General features: G+C 35.6%; 1 protein-coding gene across 4 annotated transcripts in view; it reads left to right on the top strand.

Moving 5' to 3' along the window:
- Positions 1-26,592, top strand: part of DYNC1I1 (dynein cytoplasmic 1 intermediate chain 1) — a 223,585-nt gene that overhangs the window by 90,360 nt on the left and 106,633 nt on the right. For all 4 annotated transcript variants that reach the window (XM_058183264.1, XM_058183263.1, XM_058183266.1 and 1 more), the window contains one exon: positions 22,915-23,004. In XM_058183264.1, the coding sequence (XP_058039247.1) occupies positions 22,915-23,004 (90 nt within the window). The remainder of the gene's footprint in view (positions 1-22,914; positions 23,005-26,592) is intronic.

Below are 26,592 nucleotides of genomic sequence, written 5' to 3'. Positions count from 1 at the left end.
ATTGTCCTACAATATTGTGATGTATCCAGAAGAGAAACTCAGAAGTCCTATCAGCTATATCAATCACAATAAAAAATTCTTTTTTGAGGGCGTATGCTTCCAATTTCTTTCATAGTGAAGAACAACAGAAAAATAATGAAAGAAGACATGTATGGAGTATGGCATGTTTTACGTTGATGTATAGATAATCTTCTATTCACAACCATTCATTTGCTGAAGATTCAAAGTTACAATGGCACTGAAAAAGGTGACTTATGACTGTTTTTCACACTTATGACTGTTACAGTATCCCATGGTTACGTGATCAAAATTCAGATGCTTGGCAATTGATTCATATATATCACATTTGCAGTGTTGTGGGCTTATGTGATCACCTTTTGTGACTTTCTTAATAAGAAGTCACAGATTCACTTAACTGTGTTACTAACTCAAGTGCAGTAATTCACTTAACAATTGTGGCAAGAAAGGTTGTTAAATTGGGCAAAACTTACTTACCAAATGTTTTGCTTAGCAACAGAAATTTTGGGCTCAGTAGTAGTCATAAATCAAGACTATCTGAATTTCCATAATGACAAACAATGCAAAAAAACTTGTATAAAGGTCTTGTGCTGGGCCAGAGAAATTTAAACATTTCTACCTTTCTAACTATTGATTCCACCACTCTCCTGAAAGGTTTTAAAAATAATTTCAGCATGGTATTTTGAGAATGGAGAAAGATGTTGTTTTAGAAGAAGACTACTTTAAAGAACATTTCCATTCACAGAATGTGTTTCAAGGTTCTTTGGTTTGTGGCTAAGGTCAAAAACAGACCGGAATAGGAAGGATAAGTTAAGAACATCTGACACAGAAAAGGGGGGGGGGGCACTTTTATGTTGCTGAAATAGTATCAAAGATAATAAATATATTTTTTATCATTAAGAATATTTGATCCATTTTTTTACTCTAATCCAGTGACTGGGATGTTTTCTTAACTGCAGATTATTACTTTGTTTTGTCTCTTTTTAGTTCAGAAAAACAGACTTCTTCTTAGTCGCCAAGGCTATCATAAATATGTCATCATTCAGCAGCATTCATTTCGTTTCATTTGAATTTGGTTTTTGAAAAACATTTGGTTTTGGTGAACATCCCAGCATGTGGATGTTTCCTCCAAAGCTTAGCCTGCCAATCCATATTCTGCAAATTATACTGGAAATTTATTTTTAAAAAACAACAACAAAAGAAATTCCAGAACATTTAGTATTTGTCCAAATTTGAAAGGTGGTTTTTTTTAACCTTATCCGGGTATATAAACAAAAGAGAGTAACAGAATAATATAAGCATGATTTAACTGAGCATAGTGGATTTGAATTAAAAAAAAAGTGGAGGAAACAAATTCACATTTTAAAAATGTCAGAGCCAGATTTATGAGAAACAACACCTATACAGACATGGACACAGACCCATTTGCAGAAGGAAGGGAATGATGGTCATTTGGGAGAGGCCTAAAATACAGATCAAATCTGTTCAAATTATGGTTCAAATAATTCTCAAATGGATTGATAATTTTTATCCAAGAAAATAAAATGGATATATCCAAGTAACATTGCAAGAATTATTTTAATATTTGTAATTTACTACAATGAATGATATACTAGGTGTTATGTTGGGAGATTGAGGAGACAGGAGACAGGTGTATGTGAATAACAGCTCTTTATTGTACAATGAGAATCCAGCAAAATATACAGCGGTGCAGCTCTCTTTATATAGTTTCTTGGTCAGGGTGTCAGCCAATGATCTTTCAGCTTTTTCCCTTCAAAATTAGATACATAACACTAGGCCATTGGCTTTAGCAGATAAAAAGAAAGGGGGCGGAGAAGAGAAGAAAATGTAAAATATAATGAAAAATGGAGGCGTGGCAACTAAAATGTCTGTTGGTTTCAGAAAATTTTCATGATCTGCAGAAGCCTTCTTCAGATTATGTTAAGCAAAAATGAAGTAAAAATATGACTAAAAATATAATGTTGATAAACATTTAGTAGTTTTTTTTAAAAAAGCCTTTTGGTTATCATAGCTTAAATTTTGGAATACTTTTTTTAAAAAAAAACAAATTTCCTCCTGAAAAACTAAAGAAAAAGGGATTAACTTCTGCCTCATCTAATCAACACAATCTGAGTTGGGTGATTGAAGAAATGAGGCAGCCACCTATAAATTCCTCATTCTAGCCTCCATGCTTTTGTTTGTCAGTCTCCTTGGAGCTTACATTCAAGACTCCATCCTTGTTGTTTGGGAATTATTGGAGCTCTAATGCAGCTCTTCTGGGGGGCATGAGTTTTAAATAAGGCTGTCATATAATACAATATAGTCTCAGGACTTGAGGGAAAACGGTTTCTAAATTGTTTCCAGAGGCCAAAATGCTTCCACCTTTGTTCTTTCGTTCAAGTCAGTAACAAATGTGCATCCATTAACATATGAATATTTCATCTACTAACTCATTTCATATACTAGAAACCACTGGCACTTTATACCGTAAATCAGTCACTACCTGAATTAATAGCTACTGTCTGTTCTGAGACAATGGTAAGAAACAGGAAAATATATCCAAAAAAAGCTGAGAATTAATTCAAGTAAAGCTTGGTAATTTCCTGTACACCTTCCCTCTTTGCACGGCAGTTGAATCTGTTTTTAGTTTAGCTATCAATTTAGCAATAAATTGAATTAAATACCAAAATGTTTGAAAAGCAACCTCTATTTCATTCAAGTTTCATCATTGATCTGTTTTAAATGTTCAGCATTTTTTATGATTAAAATACCAGTAATCTTGTCTTTTTTAAGTGAAAGTAGGTTGCAAGGTAATTACTGTAAAATATTCATTTTGTAGGAACTGGAGATTTATCTAGGTAAACACAGGATGATGTGGTACATTTCCATATTTTGCTGGGAAATAAATAATGGTATATAAAGAGGGAAAAGAGAGAGAGAAAGGAAGCAAATTAATAGTGATGCCTTTCCAACCTTCCTTAAATTTCTCTTTTAGTGTTTTATCTTGCTAATGTTGCTCTACTGGATGATTAAATAATGGATCGCAATCCAAAAAAATCTGGATTAAGTTAAGAACATTAACATGATACAGCCATGGGGAAAAAACAAATTCACCCTCTAGTGCATATTTACCTTAAAAATGGTTTTAGCTTTTCTAGCAGAATAAAAGATCTTTCTGAAGAACTTGGTGGCCTCAAGAGTATTATTTCTATACTTAAGAGTATAGAAATATTCATATATTTCTTAGAAACAATAAGGCTTGCCATGTTTAAATTTTCCACTCTAACCTACAGTTCTGGTACTCTCAGCCAATATTAATCAATGCTGATCCTGCTTAAACTTTTTTTTTTTAAGAGTAACATGTACAACAGGTAGAGTGTTCCTTGTTATCCTCCCATCCACCCTAGGAAAAAAAGCTTCATTTATTTTTTCAGGAATGCATATATTTTATTAGCCTCACTCATTCAACAGAGAGCTGAGAGTATGTTTGATATGTCTGTCAAAAGCACATGTAGCTTTGCCTAACAAATGTAAAGAATTCACAGTGAGAAGTTAACTATTACTTTTGCAACTTGTGGCCATTACTACCTCCAAAATACATGGTACCTAAGTTTTGTTGAAAACTTTCTGAAATTGTGCTGCCAAGGGCAAAAGATTAAAATTAACAACTGATATGTTTGGTGGTTCCACACATTATGTCCTGCCATGTTTTTATTGTGGCTTATGAAATAAATCATAATTGACTAGATTCACATTGTACACATTAATAAAACAAAGTTTTTGAGTTTTCTTGGTGAATTTGTAGTGTATGATAAAAACAGATACTGTACATTACATAGTAATTAAGTGCAGGGTGTTAAATCAGAGTAGGAACTAGTTGCAGATGTTAAGCATTACATTGTTGGTCAACCATAAATAATTCTAATGGTGTTTATGTGAGGTATTTTACTTTTTTGTGTAGCACCTGACTGCCTTTTGCACAACATCATAAAATATGCTTTGTTTCTACAAGCTGCTAAGTCGAAAACCAAACAATTATATTATGGGTCACAATTGTGTTTTTCATCAGAAACCACAGAATTATATCCTCAGTGCCTCACTGGGAAATTTTAGAAACTAATGTTTGGACACCCATTGATGGAGATTGTGATAATTGATGATTTTTGCTTTTCAAACCTTTAAAACTCTTTTCATGGAACTCTATGTACATGAGCTGTTCACCATTTGGCCTTTTCAGTTTTTATAAGCTTAACTGAAACTATATAAAAAAAATCTAAAAACAGTAGTATGTAATTCCATATAACTAAAACAATTTCAATGTGTGCCAAGGATTTAGAAACCTTTCTTTATAGCATGATGGTCATCTTTCATTTTGCCTTGTTTCCTAATGTCTCCAGGGTGCAAGGATTGTACTGAAAATCTTTTTGTGTCAATATGGCATTATTTCCCAGTTTTTTTATCTAATGGAGCACAGCTTCATGGCAGACTGCTCCTGTTTTGCACTGCTCACCAAACCCATATCTGCACTTCTATTTTTTTGATGTGCATATTCTCTTGCACATTGGAGTGTCACTTTCTTGTTAGACTCTATATCAAAAGGCCAGAAAACACTGTGTTCTTCAGCTGTTTTTGCTGCACTTGGGGTTCTCAGTATAGAAACATGGAACATGTTCTCATTTCCCCTCCACTCCCACACACAAACATGATATTGTGTTCCTGTCCCTTTCTTTTTCTTTTGAAATATCCTTTGGGTTTTATTGCTTACACATACAAAAATGTCAATTTGTTCAATCTTTCTATTTTCATTTGATCATTTCCAAATAATTCTGGTGTGCCATTCCTCTCTCTCTCATTCTTTCTCTTTCTCCATCCCTAAAAAGTATGGAAGGAAGGAAGCTTTTCCCTAGGTTTGCACATATATTTTGAAAAATAGTTCTATTGATAGAATCGGCAAGCTTTCATGACTTTTAGGTTTGGCCAAGCCATTAATGCATTTATTGCTTTTGGCATCAGGTGACTAGAGTGGTTAGTTCCTTGAATTTTCTTTCTGTCTCTCCTTTCTTTTCCCCACTTTCTAAAAGATGGCTGTATTTTCCACCCCTTTGCCATTCCCTTTTCTTGCTAATAGCACCGAGTGACAGCTTTTGATTAGAGGAGACTTGAAAAGAACCTGGCAAGCAAAGCCATTACATCAAAACTCAGACAGATGCTGGCTCTCAAGAACCTTTTCTGGATGGCAGGTGGTTACCCGCCCTGAGAGATAATTCAGCTTTCTCTTCTTGCTCTTTCACCTTGAAATGGGGGAGGGGGAGAGGGGGAGAGGGGGAAAAGAAATTGGAGTAATAATTTGCTATCATAACATTTATAATTACACTTTCCCCCCTCAAATCAGTTTGGTTATAAAAATAAGAATACTGTTATAGTTTTATAAGGGATATGTTTGTAGGAATTAGCTGTGGCTTGTTACTCACTGATGTATGTAAATCTGTACCTGGATGTTATCACTATAGACAGTGAATGAGTTGATTTATTTGATGGAATGGTCTTTTCCATAACCTTTCTCTGATATCTAATAGAAGGCAAGCTCTAGAAAGCCTTTTCACTGTTAGTTTTCGTTGTGAAAGTTGTGGGTAAGAATTTTTTTATGGAACATTTAATCATGAACCCAGAGTCATATTTTATTCTCCTAATGAGCAATCCTCAAGTTATGCCGTTTTGTACTCATATATTTCATTTACTTAACCAAAATAAGGAATCTCAGTTAAGTTTTGTTTTGGGTCCCTCCTATGGAATTGGTCCCTGGAGGTTTCCTCAGCCTTTTCCCCAGAGCATATCACCATCTGGGCAAACAAGAACTATGAAAGGACAGAGACTAGTCCACAGTGAGAATATTATGGAATGCAACACTGTCTCTCCTCCCAATTCTTCATAACTCTTATAAAGCATAGAGTAGCTTCAAAATGAAATATTTTTTCCTCTGAATCTTCGGTGGGGATTTAAACATTTCTAACATGTCTTTTTCTTCTACCTGCACATTAAATTTTTTGTTTGGATTTCAGCCACCTATGTGTATTTAATTCTTTATTTTAAAATAGTTTTTCAAAATGAATTCAACATTATAACTTTAAAAAAACATTTTTGATCTAGGTATTATATGTCACAGTGGGTTTGTGGTGATAACTGATAGATATCTTCAATAATCTTTACTACAAACTGAGACTACAAAGGACCTGTCAATCATTAGTTTAAACTCTAAACACAGATGATTTGGATTCACATTAGCAGCATGAGACAACCCCCAAAATAGAAGGGAGCTGTTTGCAGACACGGTGATAGGTCTACCTCTGCTGATAGGTTTTCCTGTATTTGCCTGAGACATTAAATCAAAGTGAAGTTTATGTAAAATCCCAATATTGTGTGGGATGGGGGTGGGTGGGTTGGAAAGTTTGATTTGATTCCTGTTGAGATTTTCCTGTTATAAATCTGCTGTCAAAAAAAAAGTGTATAAGTTGTGCTTTAATTTTAGACAGATCCAAATCTTGCCCTTTGACTCAAGACAGTTTACCAAAGACCATTGTGACTGTCTTAATGCCATAGGTCCTCATTAGCTTTGACTCAGGAAAAAAGGGGAGCAAACGACACACTACTTTGTCATCGCTCATTGCTTTAGGAATGGGCTATGAAAATCAAAAGTAAACATACATTTCAAAGTGTTAAATGTGTGCATACTAGTTTAACATTCAAACAGAATTGGACAAGTGTCTCACCTGCTTGAAATTAAGTACATTTTAGTTTTTTAGAGACATTGAATTGGAAGTATAATATCTACAGTAATAGTTAGCTCTGAACAGACCCAAATGCTTACATAAACACTGTGGAGTGCAACTTTTTTTGCTTCATTTTATCCTGTTGTCCATTATATATGCACATACCAAGTGCTGTTTTGAAGGACTATTTTTTAAATTATTTATTTGCAATTTATAATTATCACCTCATTTGCCAAACTCAAGGCAATTCATAATCAAGTAAATGTGTATTATACAAAATTGTTAAAAAAAATAAACACTAAAATGGAATACGTCATAACATTCAAATAAAATACCTCATCCAGTCCAAAAGCTTCTAAGAGGTGCCTGATCAGAATAGTTGTTCGGAGTTAGGCAGTGCCTAACTGAATAAATTAAATGTTTTTCACATATATATTGTAAATATATATATTTATACAATTATTATACATATATAATAATTGAAGGAGTTGCTATAGTTTCCCAATGCCATCCATATTGCTGATCCTGCCTACTTGATATCTACAGATAGACTTCCTTCTGCAAACATGCATCTACCGTGTTTCCCCGAAAATAAGCTGTATTTTCCCCTGTATTATATTCTTGGAACTCCAAAATAAGTGCTTGGCCTTATTTTCGGGGATGTCTTATTATTTTGGGGTGCGTGGAACAAGACAGGGCTCTTCTTGCCATCTTACCTGATTTCCAGCTCTGTTTCCCTAACCCTAACCAGAGGAAACGGCAGGGACCAGCTGCGCATGAAGTTAAATATTTTCAGGGAGGGCTTATTTTGGGGGAGGGCTTATTTGTGGGGGGTTATTTTAGCACATGGACTCAAAAACCCGATTGGTCTTATTATCCAGGGAAGTCTTATTTTCAGAGAAACACGGTATGTGAATATAGAGTGGATATATATATTTTCAATAGGTATTATCTAATGTGGGAAAATACACAGGTTTATATTTAACAACAATAAACAATTGGCTTATTTAATAAACAATGTTAACAAATTCATGTTTTAATGTGATATTTGAACGTAATCAATGTCATATGTTTCTGTATTACATTTCCAGGGAATACCAGTCTTTTGAAGTGGTAAAGTGGCCATAATTGTGGTTTATCAAGTCTTAATTTATATGTATCGGTAAAAGATAGCATGTTGTGATTTACAGATCATATTCTGTATCTGCTTGATCTGTTTCTGAATATTATCTCATTATTCTGAACTTACAAAAATGTTTCAGCCCTTTTGTCTAGATAATGATCAATGCTTATCTATCAGGGTGGTTTGTTTTTTGGGGAGGGGGTTACTCTCTATAGTTCGCACTTAAATTAATGAATATTTACCAATCAGTATATATATGTTTTCCCCAAAATAAGACAACCCCTGATAATAAGCCCAATTGGGCTTTTGAGCTCATGGCAATAAGACCAAGCACTTATTTCAGGGTTCAAAAAAATATAAGACAGAGTCTTATTTTCGGGAAGACATGGTATTTGTGAGGATACCTTGGAACATGTATAACGCACCTTTGCCTAAAAGCTGTTAAATGCTCCTAGACACAGTTTGAATTTAAAAACAGGGAAACTGTCAGGGCAGAGGCCGTGAACTGCATTCAGGCTTGGATTCTGCATTTTTCTATTTGGCGATTAAATATCAGCTTTGTCGTACATTAATATATTTTTTATTCCTAGCATTTATTGTTGGAGCAGGAATTATTTCAGCTGACACTGATTCATGGAAAAAGAATGATGTTTTTTAAGTCACATAACAAAGCAACTAACACAAAGTAGAGTTTGTGTGGTTCTAGCAATGAATATTGGCAGTCTCTATAGCTCTTTTAAGAAATACACAATTTTTACTGGAGACTAACAAAAGAGGAAAAAATAATGAAATATACAAAATTATTTTAGTAAATTGCTTGAATTGTAAATATCCACCATGAATTGTGGAGATATAAATTTTGAAGCTAGTACAGCTAAAGAGATTGCCACAATGATGTCTTTTTAAAAGTTTCCTTAAAAATATTTCTTTTTTTTAAATAACTGCCTTTCATGAAAAGAATATGTTTTTAATTAAAATGATCTCCATTACCTTATGATATAATCATTTTTCTTCGAGTTACTGTTCCCATCTCAGGAAATTAAACATGTATCAGCTTTTCTAACACTTAGGCACATACCAAAAACTTGTAAAATTATCCTGACACTTGAGATATTGCTGTTCCATTAAGTTATGGTTAATTATATATTTACATGTTTAATCTCAATGTATAGTTTTATTTTATATTAAAACATTTTTGCACCCCACCCATGGGGATATTTTTCATAGCAGTAACAAATACTTTAAATAAATAAATAGATGCTAAATTCATAGACTTCCTTCAGTGAAAATTTGCTCCCCAAAAAAACAATTTTAGTAGTTTTGGATGTGGTTTAGCATAGTATGCCTGAAACTTTGGAAAGATAACTGATAGCTACCATTAGGTAAAGGTAAAAGTTCCCCTCGCACATACGTGCTAGTCATTCCCGACTCTAAGGGGTGGTGCTCATCTCCATTTCAAAGCCGAAGAGCCAGCGCTGTCCGAAGACGTCTCCCTGGTCATGTGGCCCGCATGACTCAATGCCAAAGGCGCACAGAACGCTGTTACCTTCCCACCAAAGGTGGTCCCCATTTTTTCTATTTGCATTTTTTATGTGCTTTCGAACTGCTAGGTTGGCAGAAGCTGGGACAAGTAACGGGAGTTCACCCCATTACACGGCAGCACTAGGGATTTGAACTGCTGAACTGCCGACCTTTCGATCGACAAGCTCAGCGTCGTAGCCCCTGAGCCACCGTGTCCCTATCAGCTACCATTAGAGTCATGTATAGATAGTTTCAGTGCAGTACCTTCTGTGAATGTTTCAAAATTTCTCTATTAATGAAATTTACTTAAGACTTAAATGCAAAATAATTAGAAGACAAAAAGATGTTGATTTGAGCACTCCAAATTTACATTTCTTATTAAGATTAGGGGTATCAAACTTGCATTGTTATGGTGGCGTCATGTGATGTATTGGGACTTTTTCCCCTTTTGCCAATGCGTGACACATCCAGACTGCGGGCCGTGAGTTTGACAGCCCTGATTTAGATCTATCATTATAATCTCCACTGGTTTGTCAACATTGTTTCTCCATTGTTATGGGCAATTGAAAAATAAATTGAACGAAAACATTGGTTTGTGTTATTCTGGAGCTGCTATATTTTTCCACTTCTTCTCTTGGTTCAAAACATGCCATTGAAAACAGTTCAATTGGTTTTGAGAAAGCTTTGGCTTACCCACAATTATTCCCAGTTTGCACTCTTCTCATTGGTGTGGTGTTTGCCTAGCAGTATATCAAGCAAGCTGGTTGACCCAGACCTAAGTCTGATCAGATTTTTTTGTTTTTAAGAAAACACTGCATTCTGTTAAATGAGCATCTTCACAACAAACAGATCTGAAATTTATCTGAGATCAACATAAGAGACTGAATGTAATTTGCAGTCCCTCAAGAGAATTAAATTTATGATGGAAAAATAAGGATCATAACAGATCAGGATTTGGGAACCTTTGAATAAGGTTATCACTTTGCCACTATCTTTTTGCTTGCCTCTTTTTTTATATGTCACTACACGCCAAAAATAACAAAATAACAGAATTGGAAGGGAACTTGGAGTAAATAAGTACATAAATAAATATAATTAAAGGGAAAATGACTTATTTCTGCTACTGTGAATGCCTTAATCTGTTATTCTGTAATCCTTTTAATGCACGTGGAACTAAAATTGCAAAGGTCTAAATAATTTTCCTCATTAGTTGAATTTTTTTACGCAACATCTTTGCCATTTCCACTAGTACAGAAAGTCGTGCTGAAATATTTAAAAAAGAAAGGACCATAGTTGGTCTATAGCCATGACCAAGGAGCAAAGAACTTTGCAATTGTTGTGGCAAGCAAGCAAAATGTAGTCAGAAGAAAAACCAGTTTCTGGAATTCAATAGATACTTTCCATAAGAACTATAGGCAGCTTTCCATATTTAATTAATAGGAAAATAATTATATTTAGAGATCTAATAGAGGAAGCACTATAAATTCTTATAGCCAGGGTTTTAGTTAATATAGCTTATTGGGCAGTTCTCAGATGCCAGAAGAAAAATCATAAACAAAAACACTGAGAGGCATTTCCTTGCCATTTGGCTACCATACTCCATCATTTTTCACAAAATGGAAAAATAAGACCTGCCTTTCTAGGGCAGTGACTGAGTGCAGTGAAACCAAAACTGCTTGAAAACATAAAATCAACACTTAGTGGTAAAATGAAAAACCAAAAGATGGAAATGCAAAATACTATACCAGTAGATCTGAGAATAGTCATGCCAGAAATAGCGTATGCTGTAATCTTAGAGAGGTTAATAGATAGTAACATGAATCAAAATTGGAAGAGTCTTAGCAGGATATTACATTTTCAGATTTTAGTATACTGTGTTCAGTTGAGCCAAAGAGAATTAATGCATCAGGCAATTCCTTTACAATCAAATTGTTGAAATTCATTATACATACATACATATACATACATAAATACATATACATATACATATATATGTAGGTCTTTGGTTGTTCGGGTTTTCTCCCGTGTAAAATTGGAAGTGTCTTGGCGACGTTTCGACAAAGTCTCATTTGTCATCTTCAGGCTTCAGCTTCGTGCTTCTGGGAGCAATGTGTGATCACAGCTGTTTCTTCCTTTTAACTGCTAGTGGGGGTTTGAACTGATTGGGTGGGAGCTTGGCTGTGCTCTGATTGGATGGGGGTTTTTTGTGCTCTGATTGGCTGGGGGTGGGTCCTGTTTGGGTGGGGGCTTGGTTGTGCTCAGTTTAGTCTGTGTTGCAGGGGGATTTGAGCTGGTGAGCTGCATTGCTGTTGTTTGGCTTCGTGGTCGTGCTACATCTTCATAGTGGGTGTCAGTCTGCTGCATGTATAGATTGGAGGGGTTTGAAATGGCTAATGTTGCAGCTGCGGTCTGGCTTCTGGTCCTTGGTCATGCTTCATGATCAATGTGGGTTTGGGTCTGCTTTCTGGGTGGATGTGTGGTGGTGACATCCTGTGTGGACCTCGTGGGTATGGGTCTGGTGTCATTCCTCGTGTTAGGGACTCGTTTGTCAATAAGGGCGGGTTTCCAAATGGCTGGTAGGCGGGAGGTATCATCTCATTTGTTCATGCTGTGTGGGCGTTTTTCTATTTCAATGGATTCTCTGATTATTCTGTTGTTAAAGTGTTCAGTTTTGGCGATAGTTCTGGTCTTTTTAAAGTCAATATCATGTCCTGTGACTTTAAGGTGTTGGACCAGGGAAGAAGTTGGTTCCTCTTTTTTGACTGAGTTCTTGTGTTCTTCAATGTGTGCACTTATTCTTCTGTTGGTTTGTCCGATGTATGTGGTGGGGCAGGCGGTGCATGGGATTTCATATATATATTTGTTGGTTTTCATGGGTATAGGTATGTAGGTATTGGCATTTTTCGGGTCTTTTCCCGTGTAAGGTTGAGAGTATCTTGGCGAAGTTTCGACGAGGTCTGACTCATCATCTTCAGGCTGGTGTTTTTGGCTTCGTGCTTCTCGAGCAAAGGGTGGTCGGAGCTGCTGTCTCTCTATAAATTCTGGTGGGAGGTGGGGAGTGTTGCTATGAGTGGGTTGGTTGGCTGTGTGGTTGCATCTTGTTTGGTAGATGGAGTGGGTGTTTGCAGATTGGTCGGCTGTTTCGTAGCATCCTGTGTGGGTGTGGTCCTGGTCTTTTGTTCCTGAGCTTTGGTGTTGTGGCTTCTGAAGTTCTGTGATGTGATGTCTTGAGCAGATGGCTATGATGCAGCATCCTGGGCCCTGGTTTGGCTCCAAGTCTGAGGTCCTGTCATGTGTTCCTGGTGTGTGTCAACTGCTTTGTGTGGGGATTGGAGTGGGGCGCAGCAGCCAGTGGTGTCAGCATAGTCCGGCTGTGGTTGTGGTTGTGTTTAATCTGTGGGATAGGTTTGGTTTTGAATCTGGTGAGGATGATTAGCGTTGTGTGTTGTCCTGGGTCTGGGGTCAATTTTCGTGGCTGGGACTCATTTTTTGACCAAGGCTGGTTTCCAGATGTCTGGTAGGGTATATATATATATATGTTTTAATTTTGCATAAAATCTTTAGATAGTTGTAGATTCTATTGCATGTGTGTGTGTTTTGCTAATATTTTGTTTCCCAATTGTTTATAAGTAACCTCATTCTTAGTTATTATTTGTGTAATTATTTGCGTATTAATCATACTTTGTCCCCAGAGAATTTTCTAGGTAAAGTATACAGAGGTGCCTTCTATAGATAATTAAACAATAGCTTATTCAAGACTCCTATGATTCTCATCAATGGATGGGGAGTTTTGGAAACGGGTTTTCTGGGACAGTGTAGGAATATTAATAGTGACTTCAAGCTGATATCTGTTATACTAACAGTTCACCTGGACACCATATTTAGCTTTGAATCTTGACATTCTCTTTCAGGCAAGTTTGTTTTGAGGATAAAATGGAAGACTTGATACCTACTATCCTGATTTCTAAAAGCGCAGTGCCAAAACTGTACATACTACTAATAGTGGGTGTCTGATCAATCCAAAATGAATCAAACTATTACATTCTGTTATTTGGAAAAGTAGTTTTTTTTAAATAAACTATAACAATCTGGCATACTGTATTATGCCTTCTGACTGGGACTTGAACTACTATGGGTATAATTTTGGCTGTCAATTGTTTATCTATAGGATGATTCACCATTACATTGTGATCAATATGTCCCATATGGTTGATGATTGATTCCATTACTTTGCAGGTGACGCAGCATAGAGAGATTAGTCTGTAATTATCAACTAAGCTGGGGTCTCCTTTTCTGAAGACTGGGATGACTTTGGCTAGTGACCAAAGTTTGGGAAGGGAACCAGTCGTGAAAGCTTTATCAAAGATTATGCTTAGGGGTTCTGTTATGTTAGTGGAAAGTTTTTTTAAGAAGTATGCACATAGTCCAACCTTGATTCTGAATGAATCAAGGTTGACTCAGCTTTCCATCCTTCAGAGGTCGATAAAATGAGGACCCAGATTGTTGAGGGCAATATGCTGACTCTGTAAATCTCTTAGAGAAGGTGGTAAAGCACTAAGAATCAGTACATAAGTCTAAGTTCTATTGCTATCTTGCAGGATATACTTGCAGTTAATTACATTTGTACTAACTCACCACACCATATAGACTACTGTTTAATAAAGCAAGATATATAGCTTGCTTTCCATGCAGTTTTTAAAAGTGGTTATTATTCAAAGGGGAGAGAAGAGTAATTTCTAATTATATAAAATTAAAACATGATACTCTCCATGACTCTGCTTTCACAAACATATGAAGAAGTACTGTCATGGTGCAAATCTATGGAAGAGTAAATTTTATACTCCAGGGAGCAGTGTAGATCATAGCTTTTGAACTGGTGGTGCATACAGCAGCAGAGCAGACTGTCTGCCCTACATAAATCTTATGCAATAATTAGCTCCATAGTGAACTGGTTCAAAGCAACAGTACTAGCTGCAAGAGAAACTAAAAACACATATCCAAATGAAAATATCACTTCCGTAGAGAGAGGATTTACCATAACAGATAGAATGCATGTCTCCAGAATAGAAACAAAACTGTTTTCTGTATAATATATACAACAATACTATAACAATATGTATAATTTTAGAAATTAAGGATATAACTTTATGATTTCCACAATAGCCATATATTTCTTTGGACTTATTTCCCTATGAAATTGGAGATGAAGCTTGAATCACATTGCTTTCTCCAACGAGGCCGTTGAAGTGATGTCCCAGTTTCTAGAGGCTGTGCGAGTCTGGATGGGGAGGAATGGGCTTCAACTCAATCCCTCCAAGACTGAGTGGCTGTGGATGCTGGCATCCCGGTACAGCCAGCTGGTTCCATCGCTGACTGTTGGAGCCGAGTCATTGGCCCCTATGGAGAGGGTTCGCAACTTGGGCATTCTCCTGGATGCTCAGCTGTCGTTAGACGAACATATGACGGCTGTTGCCAGGGGAGCTTTTTATCAGGTCCACCTGATTCGCCTTCATAGACGGGGATTCCCAATGCATGGTCACTCATGCCCTCGTCACTTCCCGCCTGGACTACTGTAATGCTCTCTACATGGGGCTGCCCTTGAAGGGCACCCAGAGACTCCTACTGGTCCAGAATGCGGCTGCGCGGGTAATAGAGGGAGCTACTCGAAGCTCCCATATAACACATGTCCTGCGCAAGCTGCACTGGTTGCCAGTGGTTTTCCGGGTGCAATTCAAGGTGTTGGTTACCACCTTTAAAGCGCTCCATGGCATAGGACCGGGCTATTTATGGGACCGCCTGCTGCCACCGATAGCCTCCCATCGAGCTGTGCGCTCCCACAGAGAGGGTCTCCTCAGGGTGCCGTCAGCCAAACAATGTCGGCTGGCGACCCCCAGGGGGAGAGCCTCCTCTGTGGGGGCACCTACCCTCTGGAATGAGCTCCCTCTGAGGTTACGCTTACTCCCCGACTCCGCACCTTCCGACACGAGCTCACGACCTTTTTGTTTTACCGTGCAGGTCAGGCCTAATGTAATATGATCTTTAATCGGGGGTTTGTTATTGTTTTATTATTAATTTTAATGGGGTTAGCCAAATTGAATCAGATTTTTAAATTTGTTTTTAATTTTATTGATAATATTGATAAAATTGTTTTTATGTTGGCTGCAAACCGCCCTGAGTCCTTCGGGAGAAGGGCGGTATAGAAATCAAAAAAAACTAAATCTAAATCTAATCTAAACTCATTCTGTGGCAGGAAATTTCTACTTAAGTTCATAAAATCCTGATTTCAGACTTTAAAGGGAAGAGATAGAAAGGCATTAGAATCTGAAGCTTTTTTTCTGGGACTTTTCAAAGGGGTTGGATTAGAATTTAGGACTGCAATTGTCAAGTCTCCCAATTGTTTGCAAAAGAAAGTAACAAAGAAAAAACTAGTAAAGAAAAAAGAATTCTAAATGAATAAACCCAGGTCATAAAAATGTCAGAGAGTTGCAAATGTTTATAAATATAAAATTGAATCCTGAAGGCTTATAGATTAAGATCTAGGAAATCCTGGGTAAGTAAAATTATCTGTTGCCTCTATTCCATTAAGAAATTTGATACTGGCTCTGAAAAAATATAGTTGCTAAGTAAAACATGTTTGCAGCATGTTTTATACAGCATGTTTGCTGTATAAAAAATATTTTTTTAAAATTGTATATATTTTAAATGATTTTAAAAATATCATCTGATATGAAGTTGTAGAGTTTTGAAATGCAAGTGCATTTCAAGTATGCGAAATCATGTGTAGAAATCATGTGTAGAAAATATGTGTATTGTGTATGTGTATGTAGAATTAATATGGCATAAGTACTCTGGGAGACAGACACATACACAACATAATAATTTCATTTCAGTTTAAGCTTTCCCCAAAGCTTAATGATATTTTTCATTTTGCATCATATTTTGCATTACAATAGAATTAGCCCATTTTGATGTTTTGCTACTGGAAAAACAATAGTTCCTCCAGTATTGCTGTCGATAAATTCTGAGAAAACAGGAAAATCTGAAAAATAACCTATATGATGTTATTGTCTCGATTAATAAAATTGTCTCAGTCCTTCATTCCTTTGAGTTCTTTTTCCAGTATAATAATTCATTTTTCAAATTGCCATCATAGTACTGAATACATTTATTTTATTTATTTATTTTATTTGTCAGAATTTTATTTGTCAGAATTTATTTGTCATATATAGCATAAGCATAAAATAACTATACGATATATAAGCATATTTAGAAGCATAAGTATGTAATAACTATACGAAATTGGATACAATCAAAGGGAACATTAGGACAGGAACGGTAGGCACGTTGGTGCTCTTATGCACACCCCTTACAGACCTCTTAGGAATGGGGTGAGGTCAATAGTAGATAGTTTTTGGTTAAATAGTAGATAGTTTTTGGGGATTTTGGGAAGAGACCACAGAATCTGGTAGTGCAATCCAGGCATTTACAACTCTGTTACTGAAGTCATATTTTCTGCAATCAAGATTGGAGTGGTTCACATTAAGCTTAAATCTATTGTGTGCTCGTGTATAATTGCGATTGAAGCTAAAATAGTCTTCAACAGGAAGGACATTGTAACAGATGATTCTATGAGTTAAACTCAGGTCATGTCGAAGGTGGCGGCATTCTAAATTTTCTAAACCCAGGATTTCAAGTCTGGTGGCATAAGGTATTTTGTTGTAATCAGAGGAGTGGAGAACTCTTCTTGTAAAATATTTCTGGACAAGCTCAATTGTATTAATGTCCAAAATATGGTATGGCGACCAGACAGGCGACCTATATTCAAGAATTGGTCTAGCAAATGTTTTATATGCTCTGGTTAGTAGTGTAGTGTTTCTGGAGAAGAAGCTACGCAAGATTAAGTTTACAACCCTTAAAGCCTTTTCTGTGATGTATTTGCCGTGGGCTTTGGCACTTAGATCATTTGATATGAAAACTCCAAGGTCTTTAATGGGGTGGGGGTCATCTACAAGTAATGTCCATTGAGCTTGTATTTAGTGTTCAGATTCTTTTTTCCAATGTGTAAGACAGAGCATTTGCTGGTTGAGCATTTGCTGGTAGAATGGTTTTTGACCATTCCGACACAAAGTCAAGGTCTTTTTGAAGGGTAGCTGTATTGTTGGTAGTGTTAAATAGTTTAATGTCGTCAGCGAAGAGAACACAATTACTTATAATATGGTCACAGAGATCATTAATGTATAATATGAAGAGTGTTGGTCCAAGAACTCTGCCTTGGGGAACGCCACTATTGACAGGAACAGGATTTGATAGGGCACTGCCTATTTTGACCACTTGTTGTCTGTTTGACTGGAACGCTGTTATCCAATTGTGGAGGGGTCTGGAGATGCCGTAGGATTTTAGTTTTAGGAGAAGTTTGTCATGTACCACTGAGTCAAAAGCTTTACAAAAGTCTATGTAAATTGCATCTAATGCTTTGCCCTGATCAAGATTTGTAGTCCATATGTTTTTGCAGTGAAGAAGTTGTAAATTACAACTTCAAATACAAATTCTGAAACCAAATTGTTTATTAGGGAGTAGGTTGTTTATTCCTAGGTGGAGGGTAATGGATTGGTTGATGATAGATTCTATTATTTTGAAGGTGATGCAGCATAAAGAAATTGGTCTGTAATTTTAAACTAGGCTGGGGTCTTCTTTTTTGAAGACAGGGATGACCATGGCTAGTGACCTAAGTTTGGGAAGGAAACTGGTCGTGAAAGCTTTTTCAAAGATTATGCTTAGGCGTTCTGCTATATTAGTGGAAAGCTTTTTTAAGAAGTATGCACATAGACCATCAGGTCCGATAGATAGGGATGGTTTCAGTTTGCGAATTAACATTAACTCTGTATCAAAATACACTGGCATGTAGGATGTTCATAGATATTCATATTATGAAAAAAAAAACTAGGACCATTTTCTGTTCAAAACATACGTGGTACCAAAGCAGTATATCCATTGATGTCTTGCTTTTTATAGGTATTAGCAATGGCTGGATAATTCTACTTCAGCTCAATTACACAATCAAATAAAGTAGTCTCGTAGTTCAGCCACATGATTCACCAAATAGGCTGTTAGAGTGGAAGAGGATGTTCTGTTTTAAATGTTCTTCTAATGGTCCTAATGGTCCTGACACCTGGTGACCACATGGCTAATATCCATGCAGTTTTGCTGGCAATGTTTTGGGAAGTGGTTCTTCCTAGGGCTAAGAGAGAATGACTGGCTCACAGTCATCCAACTGGCTTCATGCCTAAGGGAGATGTTCTATTTTAGAGCTTTTAAATTGGAGCCAGGGACTGTATCCAGGACCTCACAGATGCAATAGACAAACTTACCACTGAGCTACAGCATTACTTCCTTCCTCAAATGTACTCAGTTGGGCTTATGAGGATATAATTGGTGGTGGATATCAGCCGGAGTCTCCAAACTTTCATATAATTTAAAGTAAACATAACCAAACAGGAAAAAGAAACATATATGAGTAGAAGAAGTGAAAGCAAGGCAAGCATAATTTGCATAGGTCAAAGAAGGGCAGTAAAACATCTGTTAGTAGTAGTTGACATGTGTCAATTTTCAGTGCTCGTTAAATTCATATTAATGCTGAACCACTCTTAAACACAAAATGTACCTCCCAGTCATCTCAAGTTGAGTGGTGATGGTCACTTTTCAGAACTGTGCCAATCCTGTTTACTTGTCACTAACATCTGACCTGGGGTCAGTATTGTATTTAACCCTTTGTTGTAGGTCAAAAGAAGAATTAATCTACTGAGAATTGAATTGTTTGAATAACAGGTGTCCCCTTTGTAGATTAGCTGCCAGACTAAAAACTGGAACATGTTTTTTCCCCTTCCTTCCCTTTTGTTGGCCATAAAGAATCATCTCAGGGACAAAACTTCAAACTTAAGATAACTGAGACTGGAAGTATGCTGCAGGATAAGAAAATAGCAGGCCATTAATTTAACAATATTTGAAGCTTATGACTGTTTTGTTTCTGGGTTGTTATATTAAAAAGCCATTGTCTTGGATTTTTACTGACAAAAGAAACAACAAATGTCATATTACTCTGGAATCATTCTTCATATTATTCTATATACATAGAATTTCTCATACCATACTGCAAAAGAATTTCAGATATGGAAGCATTTATTACATGTCTCGTGGTGATGGAACACACCAAGAGCTGCAGAATAAATAAATATATCTAATAATAATGTGTATTCTTAAGAAAAATTACTATTTTTGAAACTCAGTTATGTAAATCATGTTCTTGTATATACCTCACATTTAAAAATAAAAATATTCTAAAGAGGCAAATAAATAAAAAAATAAATTAATATTAAAATCTGCCAGAAATATTACATTTTTTTATTGGCCAGTTGTGATTGGACACACAAGGAATTTGTCTTGGTGCATATGCTCTCAGTGTACATAAAAGAAGAGATACATTCAGCAAGGTACAATACTACAACACATAATGATAGTCATAGGGTACAAATTTAATAATGATACAACACTTAATGATAATCATAGGCTACAAATAAGCAATCAGGAATTTCTTGCATTTCTGCTGTTAATAGTTTTTGTGAACTAAGAAGAAAGATGGAGGAAATAGTAGGAATATTGAAGAGAAATAGTAGAGTATTGAAGAGAAAATAATGTTGTAATATATGTAAAATTCCATGAATGAGGGAGAGTGATTAGAGAATAATATCTCCTGATTTCAGATATTATGACCTTCACTTGAGATATAGCTAGTTAGACTACTTCAAGGATTATATCCACATCTGGCATCCAACTTTAAAAAGTGTCAAACAATCTGGATTCCAAATATTCCAAACAGACAATGAAATGATCTGGAAATTAGAAATTATGCCCTACAGAGGAACTGAAGGAAAGGGATATACTTAGCCTTGAGCAAAGAAAAACAACAGAATAAATATGACAGCACTTTTCAAATGCTTGAAAAAATGTCATATAGATGTCAAAGCCTTTTATTTTAGAGAACCCAATGCAGAATAATGGATTAATTTATGAATAATGGATCCACAGGAAAGTAGATTCCAATTAAACGCCATGGGGAACACATCCCAGCAGGACAGGAGGGTCTCTTCTACAGAATGTGTCCCTCTCCCCCCCCCCCCAAAAAAAAAAAAGAAAATTATCTGTCTGGAATATTTTTTTCAGGATCCTACACTGAGCAAAAAATTGGAAGCAACAGCCTAAATGTCGCCTTCCAAACTTAGGAATCTGTTTTTCTGCAATTTCTCCAGCAGCCCCTTCAAATAGGAATATGGCTAGACCTGATTATTCTCTAATCACTCTGCCTCATTCATGGAATTTTACATATATTACAACATTATATGCCCTGGTTAGTAGTGTAGTGTTTTTTGGAGAAGAAGCTACGCAAGATTAGTTGTCTACCCTAGATGAGTTCAGATCACCAGGGCTGGATGGATGACACCACAATGTTCTGAAGGAACTGGCAGACAAGATCTCAGAACCACTTAACTATGTCTTTCAAAGATCCTGGAGCACCAGGGAACTGCCAGAGGACTGGAAAAGAGCTGAAGTAGTTCCCATCTTCAAAAAAGGAAAAAAAAATCGATCCAGGATACTTCAGACCTATCAGCCTGACCTCAAAACCAGGAAAGATTCTGGAAAAGATAATGAAGCAACAAAACAGTGAATACCTAGAAGCAAGCAAAGTAATAACCAAAAGCCAACTTAGGTTTGTCAAAAACAGATCAATCTTATCTAATCTTAAAATCTAATCTTAATCAATCCAGATTAATCTTATTGCATTCTTTGACAAAGTGACAAAATTAGTGGACCAAAGAAATACTGTTGATATAATTTATTTGGACTTCAGCAAAGCATTTGATAAAGTAGACCATAACTTACTACTGGTTAAAGTAGAAAAATGTGGGTTAGACAGCATCACCATCAGATGGATTTGTAACTGGCTGATCAACCGCATTCAACGTGTAGTCCTCAAAGTATGCAGTGAAGTACCCCAAGGTTCTGTTTTAGGCCCAATAGTCTTCAACATCTTCATCAATGACTTGGACGAGGGGATAGATGGGGAACTTATCAAATTTGCAGATGACACCAAGCTGGCAGGAATAGCCAACACTCCAGAAGATAGGCTTAAGATACAGAAGGTACTTGACAGACTTGAACATTGGGCACTAACTAACAAAATGAAATTCAGTGATGAAAAAAGTAAAAAAGTTAAAACGCAAAATGCACAGGTACCGTATATGTGGTACTTTGCTCAATAGTAGTAACTGTGAGAGTGATCTTGGAGTCCTAGTGGACAACCATTTAGATATGAGCCAGCAGTGTGCAGCAGCTGCCAAAAAAGCCAACACAGTTCTAGGCTGCATAAACGGATAGAATCAAGATTATGTGAAGTATTAATACCACTTTATAATGTCTTGATAAGGCCGCACTTGTAATACTGCATTCAGTTTTGGTCGCCACGATGTAAAAAGGATGTGGAGACTCTAGAAAGAATGCAGAGAAGAGCAACAAAGATGATTAGGGGACTGGTGGCTAAAACATATGAAGAACGGTTGTAGGAACTGAGTATGTCTAGTTTAATGAAAAGAAGGACTAGGTGAGACATGATAGCAGTGGTCCAGTATCTCAGGGGCTGCCACAAACAAGGGGAGCAAAGCTATTTTCCAAAGCATCTGAGAAGCAATGGGTGGAAACTAATCAAGGAAAGAAGCAAGTTAGAACTAAGGACAAATTTCCTGACAGTTAGAACAATTAATCAGTGGAACAACTTGCCTCCAGAAGTTGTGAATGCTCCAACACTGGAAGTTTTTAATAAGATGTTGGATAACCACTTGTCTGAAGTGGTGTAGGGTTTTCTGTCTAAGCTGGGGGTTGGATTAGAAGACCTCCAAGGTCCCTTCCAACTCTGTTATTATATTATATATAATATTTTTGAGTCAATCATCCATTGTAGGAATTAAAATATCAAAACCATTTTTGTTCATAAAGTATTCTTTCTTCAATAAACATATATCAAGTTTTTTGTCCATTAAGCCTAAAAGAAAAGTCTCTGATTTTATTTTTATATACACTTTAAGAATCTTCTGTATTAAAATATGAATTTTACCCCAGTATTTTTTTGCTTTGTCATAGGTCCACCAAAGATGATAAAAAGTTCTTTATTTACATTTACATTTCCAACATACATTTGAAGTACCTTTATACATTTTGACAGTTTATCTGGTGTTAAATATCAACAGTATATCATATTATAAAATTTTTCTTTTAAATTATCATTTAATGTAAATTTGAAACTCCTCGCCCACATGGTTTTTTATTGTTCAAACATTATATTATCATACCCAAAATTCTTTGCTCTTTGGATAGTACAACATTTCACATATTGATTCTCCAAATTCAATTTCAATATGGCTCCCTTTTGTTTTGTAGAGGATGAGGAAGATGATGAATTGGTGGAACTGAAAGCTCAAAATGATGCTGAGATAGAAACTCAAGAAAAGATACAAGATGTGAAGGAAGGTACGTAACTAGATTGTTTGGGATTAAGTACTTGATGTCCATCAGTAGCTTTGGTCTCAGCTAAACTGTATTGTGTTTTGTTATGGGTTTTTTAAATGATTTGAGCCGTATTAAGTCACCTTCTGTTGCACCTATGAATTGAGCAACCATATAAATAATTTGAATATAATAAATATATATGTTTAAGATTATAACCATAACGTCTAAAATCTTTAGCTGGTATGTTATCTTTTTTCTTTGATGATTGATCAAAACAAGTTACCTGAATGATCTGACTTCTGCTAAGCCTAGAAATATATTACACTATATTTATTGGGGTTTTTTTGGATTTTTTTAATGTCTAGATTTATTAAAATTAATAGATGCCTCATGGTCAGAGGCCCATCTTTCTGACATATGGGATAGAGTTCTCTTCTGATTGCTCTGGCTTTGAAATGTACTTTCTTGGGAGTTCTCTCAAGCATTTAGAAACCTGTGAAGACAGATTTCTTTTGACAGGCTTATTGACCTGAGATGCTTTTAATATCTATGCCATTATTCAAGTTAATTTTTATTAAGTTTTCATATTTTGTTTTGTCTTAGCTAGTTTTTCTGCTTGCCAGGGCAGTGTTTAAATCAAATCACTAGTGTGGGTCAAATCACTAGTGTGGGTGCACCTGAACTCTATTAATCTAAACTTACACTTAAAGAGATTCTGCTCACTTGAATGCAGCTCTTATCAGCAGAGAAGCCAATAATCTTAGTGAGAGCAGAACTATACTCAGTTGTTCAACTGTGGTTGAGATTTGGGTCAAGTTTCCTCTCCTTGCCACATGAAAGCAACCATAATTCGTGTATCTCTGGAAGACGACATAGTGAATTATGAGTGAATACTTTTTAAAAGCCAAGTTAAACAGACTCCTGAAAGATATATATTTATTTTAGCTTTTCACGGACTTGCAAGTGACTTCTATGTATACCTCAGCTATACTTGAAGGATAGCCATAACTAACATCATCTCTTTTTTGTTATCGTTTAGTCTAGTTGAAGTGTTTTGTGTTGCCCCTGGCTCCTCTTCTTGTCTTCCTAAACCAGATCTCAAGCAAATGATAGTTGTAAAATTCCCCCCCCCTTTTTTTTTCTTTTCTTTTTGGTAGTAATAGTTTTTGAGACACTCAGACCGCAGCTTTAAAAAGGAAGTCTGGTAGTTGAATCAGAGACATTTGTGAGGATGTTAATATTTTAGCAACTGAAAAGAAAATAATAAATTGAATAAATTGAAACTGACACTGGAACTGACACAAAGTTGGTTGAGTTTCAGTTAGCTGCCTCGATTCCTTTTGTACCATTTCAATATTTCAAAAAAGCTTATCACCATAAAATCTAGTCCCATGAGACATGTGAAACATGTAAGTTTTTTTCTCATTTATCTCAGGATAATTAAATCTGGGCTCATAGCTGACTCCTCTTATGAAAGCCATTGCTTGAACATGGAACATAATAATCAGCAATCTTATAAAAATGCCCATCTACATGCACAGAGTATTTTTACTTGAATAAATTTAGCCATCCAGAATTTGAAATTGAAAAGATTAGTTTCATGTCACTGAGAATATTGTGGATTTAAAAGTTTATCCACAAATATGTAGGAATAGGATTATCATATAAATAATTATGAGGAAGCACAGATATTCATTGTTAACTAAACTTTTCAGTTTTCTTAATGTTTTTAATCACATTCCATCATACAGACCTTCCTTTTCTGACTTTGTAACTTTTGTTTTTGCTTCAAGACAGTGAATACAAGCATGTTAGAGGCAACACATGTATTTTGATTAATATTTCCTGATGTTACTGGGTTCAGCAATATTTTTTCTGAATTAAGAACTCTTCTGAAAATTAGTATCTACTAGGTTAAATGCATGTTGGCATAAAATGCCCAGGTTTCTTTTTCCATGAAAAGCAGAATATGTTTTTTAAAAAAACCTTTGCAGAATTTCTAATAGATATTTAGCAGTACCATCCACATTTCTAAAAGCTGGATCAGCTGGATCAGTCCTTCTACTATGAATCTTGGTTTTGAAAGATTCTATAACTCTCCTGTAAAATGTTCATCCAAATTAAAATTATTTTGCTACTTCAAAACATTAGAATCTGGGATTGTTGTTTTTTAAAGGAAATAAACCCATGAAACAAAAATCTGGACATTTCTAAAAAAAGTGACATTCTATGAAATATTATCTGCTATGTTTGTTATTTTATCCTTTGCAATTTGAATAGTAACAAGAACAAAAATTATAGAAAGTTGCTATATCTTAAGTCAGATGTCTTTGTCCACTATTGATTGGTACTAATTGGTTCAGCTTTTCAAGTTTCCACAAAAGTTTTCCTGGCCTGAAGTTTTCAACAAGCATATGATTTCATGCTTAGAATAACATGTATTTAAAAAGGGCTACGTATTAAATGTCTATGGAGATTCTCAGTCATTGAGGTCATGCACAAATTTTAGGTTTTCTTTCTTGTTTACATTTTGTTCATTGTCTATAACAATTATGCTTTCAGGTTTACATAATAATAGCTAATTTTAATTTCTAGATACCTGTTATTTGCAGTGATTGTGCCAATAAAATAAAACGTGTTTTGCCAAAATGTTAAATAGAATTGATTTTATCTATCATGTTCTATGTATCTCTTACAGGTTTTTCATGTTTAAAAACAATACAAAAAGTGGTAAAGTTAATGTTCCAATTATTAAGGCTGAAATTATATTTTTGTAGTTATATAGCACACATTGATTGTATTCAAATATAGTTCATTGAAAAAGGTGCAGCGTCTTGATTCATTTAATGTTAAGTTATGAAATATGCTTTACAACCACAACTACCAAACTGTGCTCACAGTGAACTCAGAGGAACACCATGGGATATTTTAAATTTTTGAGGGAAAGACGATGATACTTTGATATCTGCCAGACAATGTGCAACCTGAGGCACTGTGTAAAAAATTACTAAGACATTAAGGAAGCGAGACAGCTTGGGAAGCTCTGATTTACATCTATACAGTCTTAGAATTGTACATTGTGCTATATCAAAATCTAAGAAACTGCATTATGGTTTAGTATGAAATATGAACTTTATCAATAATGCCACTTTTAAGTAAAGGCTATCTCCCTTTATCCCTCTCTGTTTTATCTATCTAAAGTCTTTCTGATTGGTGCTAATTGGTACAATGAATATAGATGCACTGATGTTATAATGTGATATATGACCTATTTTCTTGTTTGCAGGCCTAAAATTATCTGGGTTTTTGGGTGTGTTCTGTGAGGAATATGGGATAGAATTCACTTAGTCTTATTTCAAATGTAATAGAAACAATTCAAAAGAGATAGCAAGGCATTGTTTGTTTTAGGATAACCTAAATTAACATAACATAGTAAGGAGTCTTTAGATTTGATTTGGGTATTAAGCAAAGAAGGATGAAAATGTTTATGGACATAATAAGACAATATATTTAATACATAAATTTGTTCCAAAATATCATTACCAAGGCATGATGATAAATTATAGATTGTAAAACTGAATGAAGTTAGAGTATTTTTAGATAGTGATC

Source organism: Ahaetulla prasina, chromosome 4 (assembly GCF_028640845.1).
Source record: "Ahaetulla prasina isolate Xishuangbanna chromosome 4, ASM2864084v1, whole genome shotgun sequence".
Classification (NCBI taxonomy): domain Eukaryota; kingdom Metazoa; phylum Chordata; class Lepidosauria; order Squamata; family Colubridae; genus Ahaetulla; species Ahaetulla prasina.
This window is presented reverse-complemented; position numbering and strand designations above follow the sequence as displayed.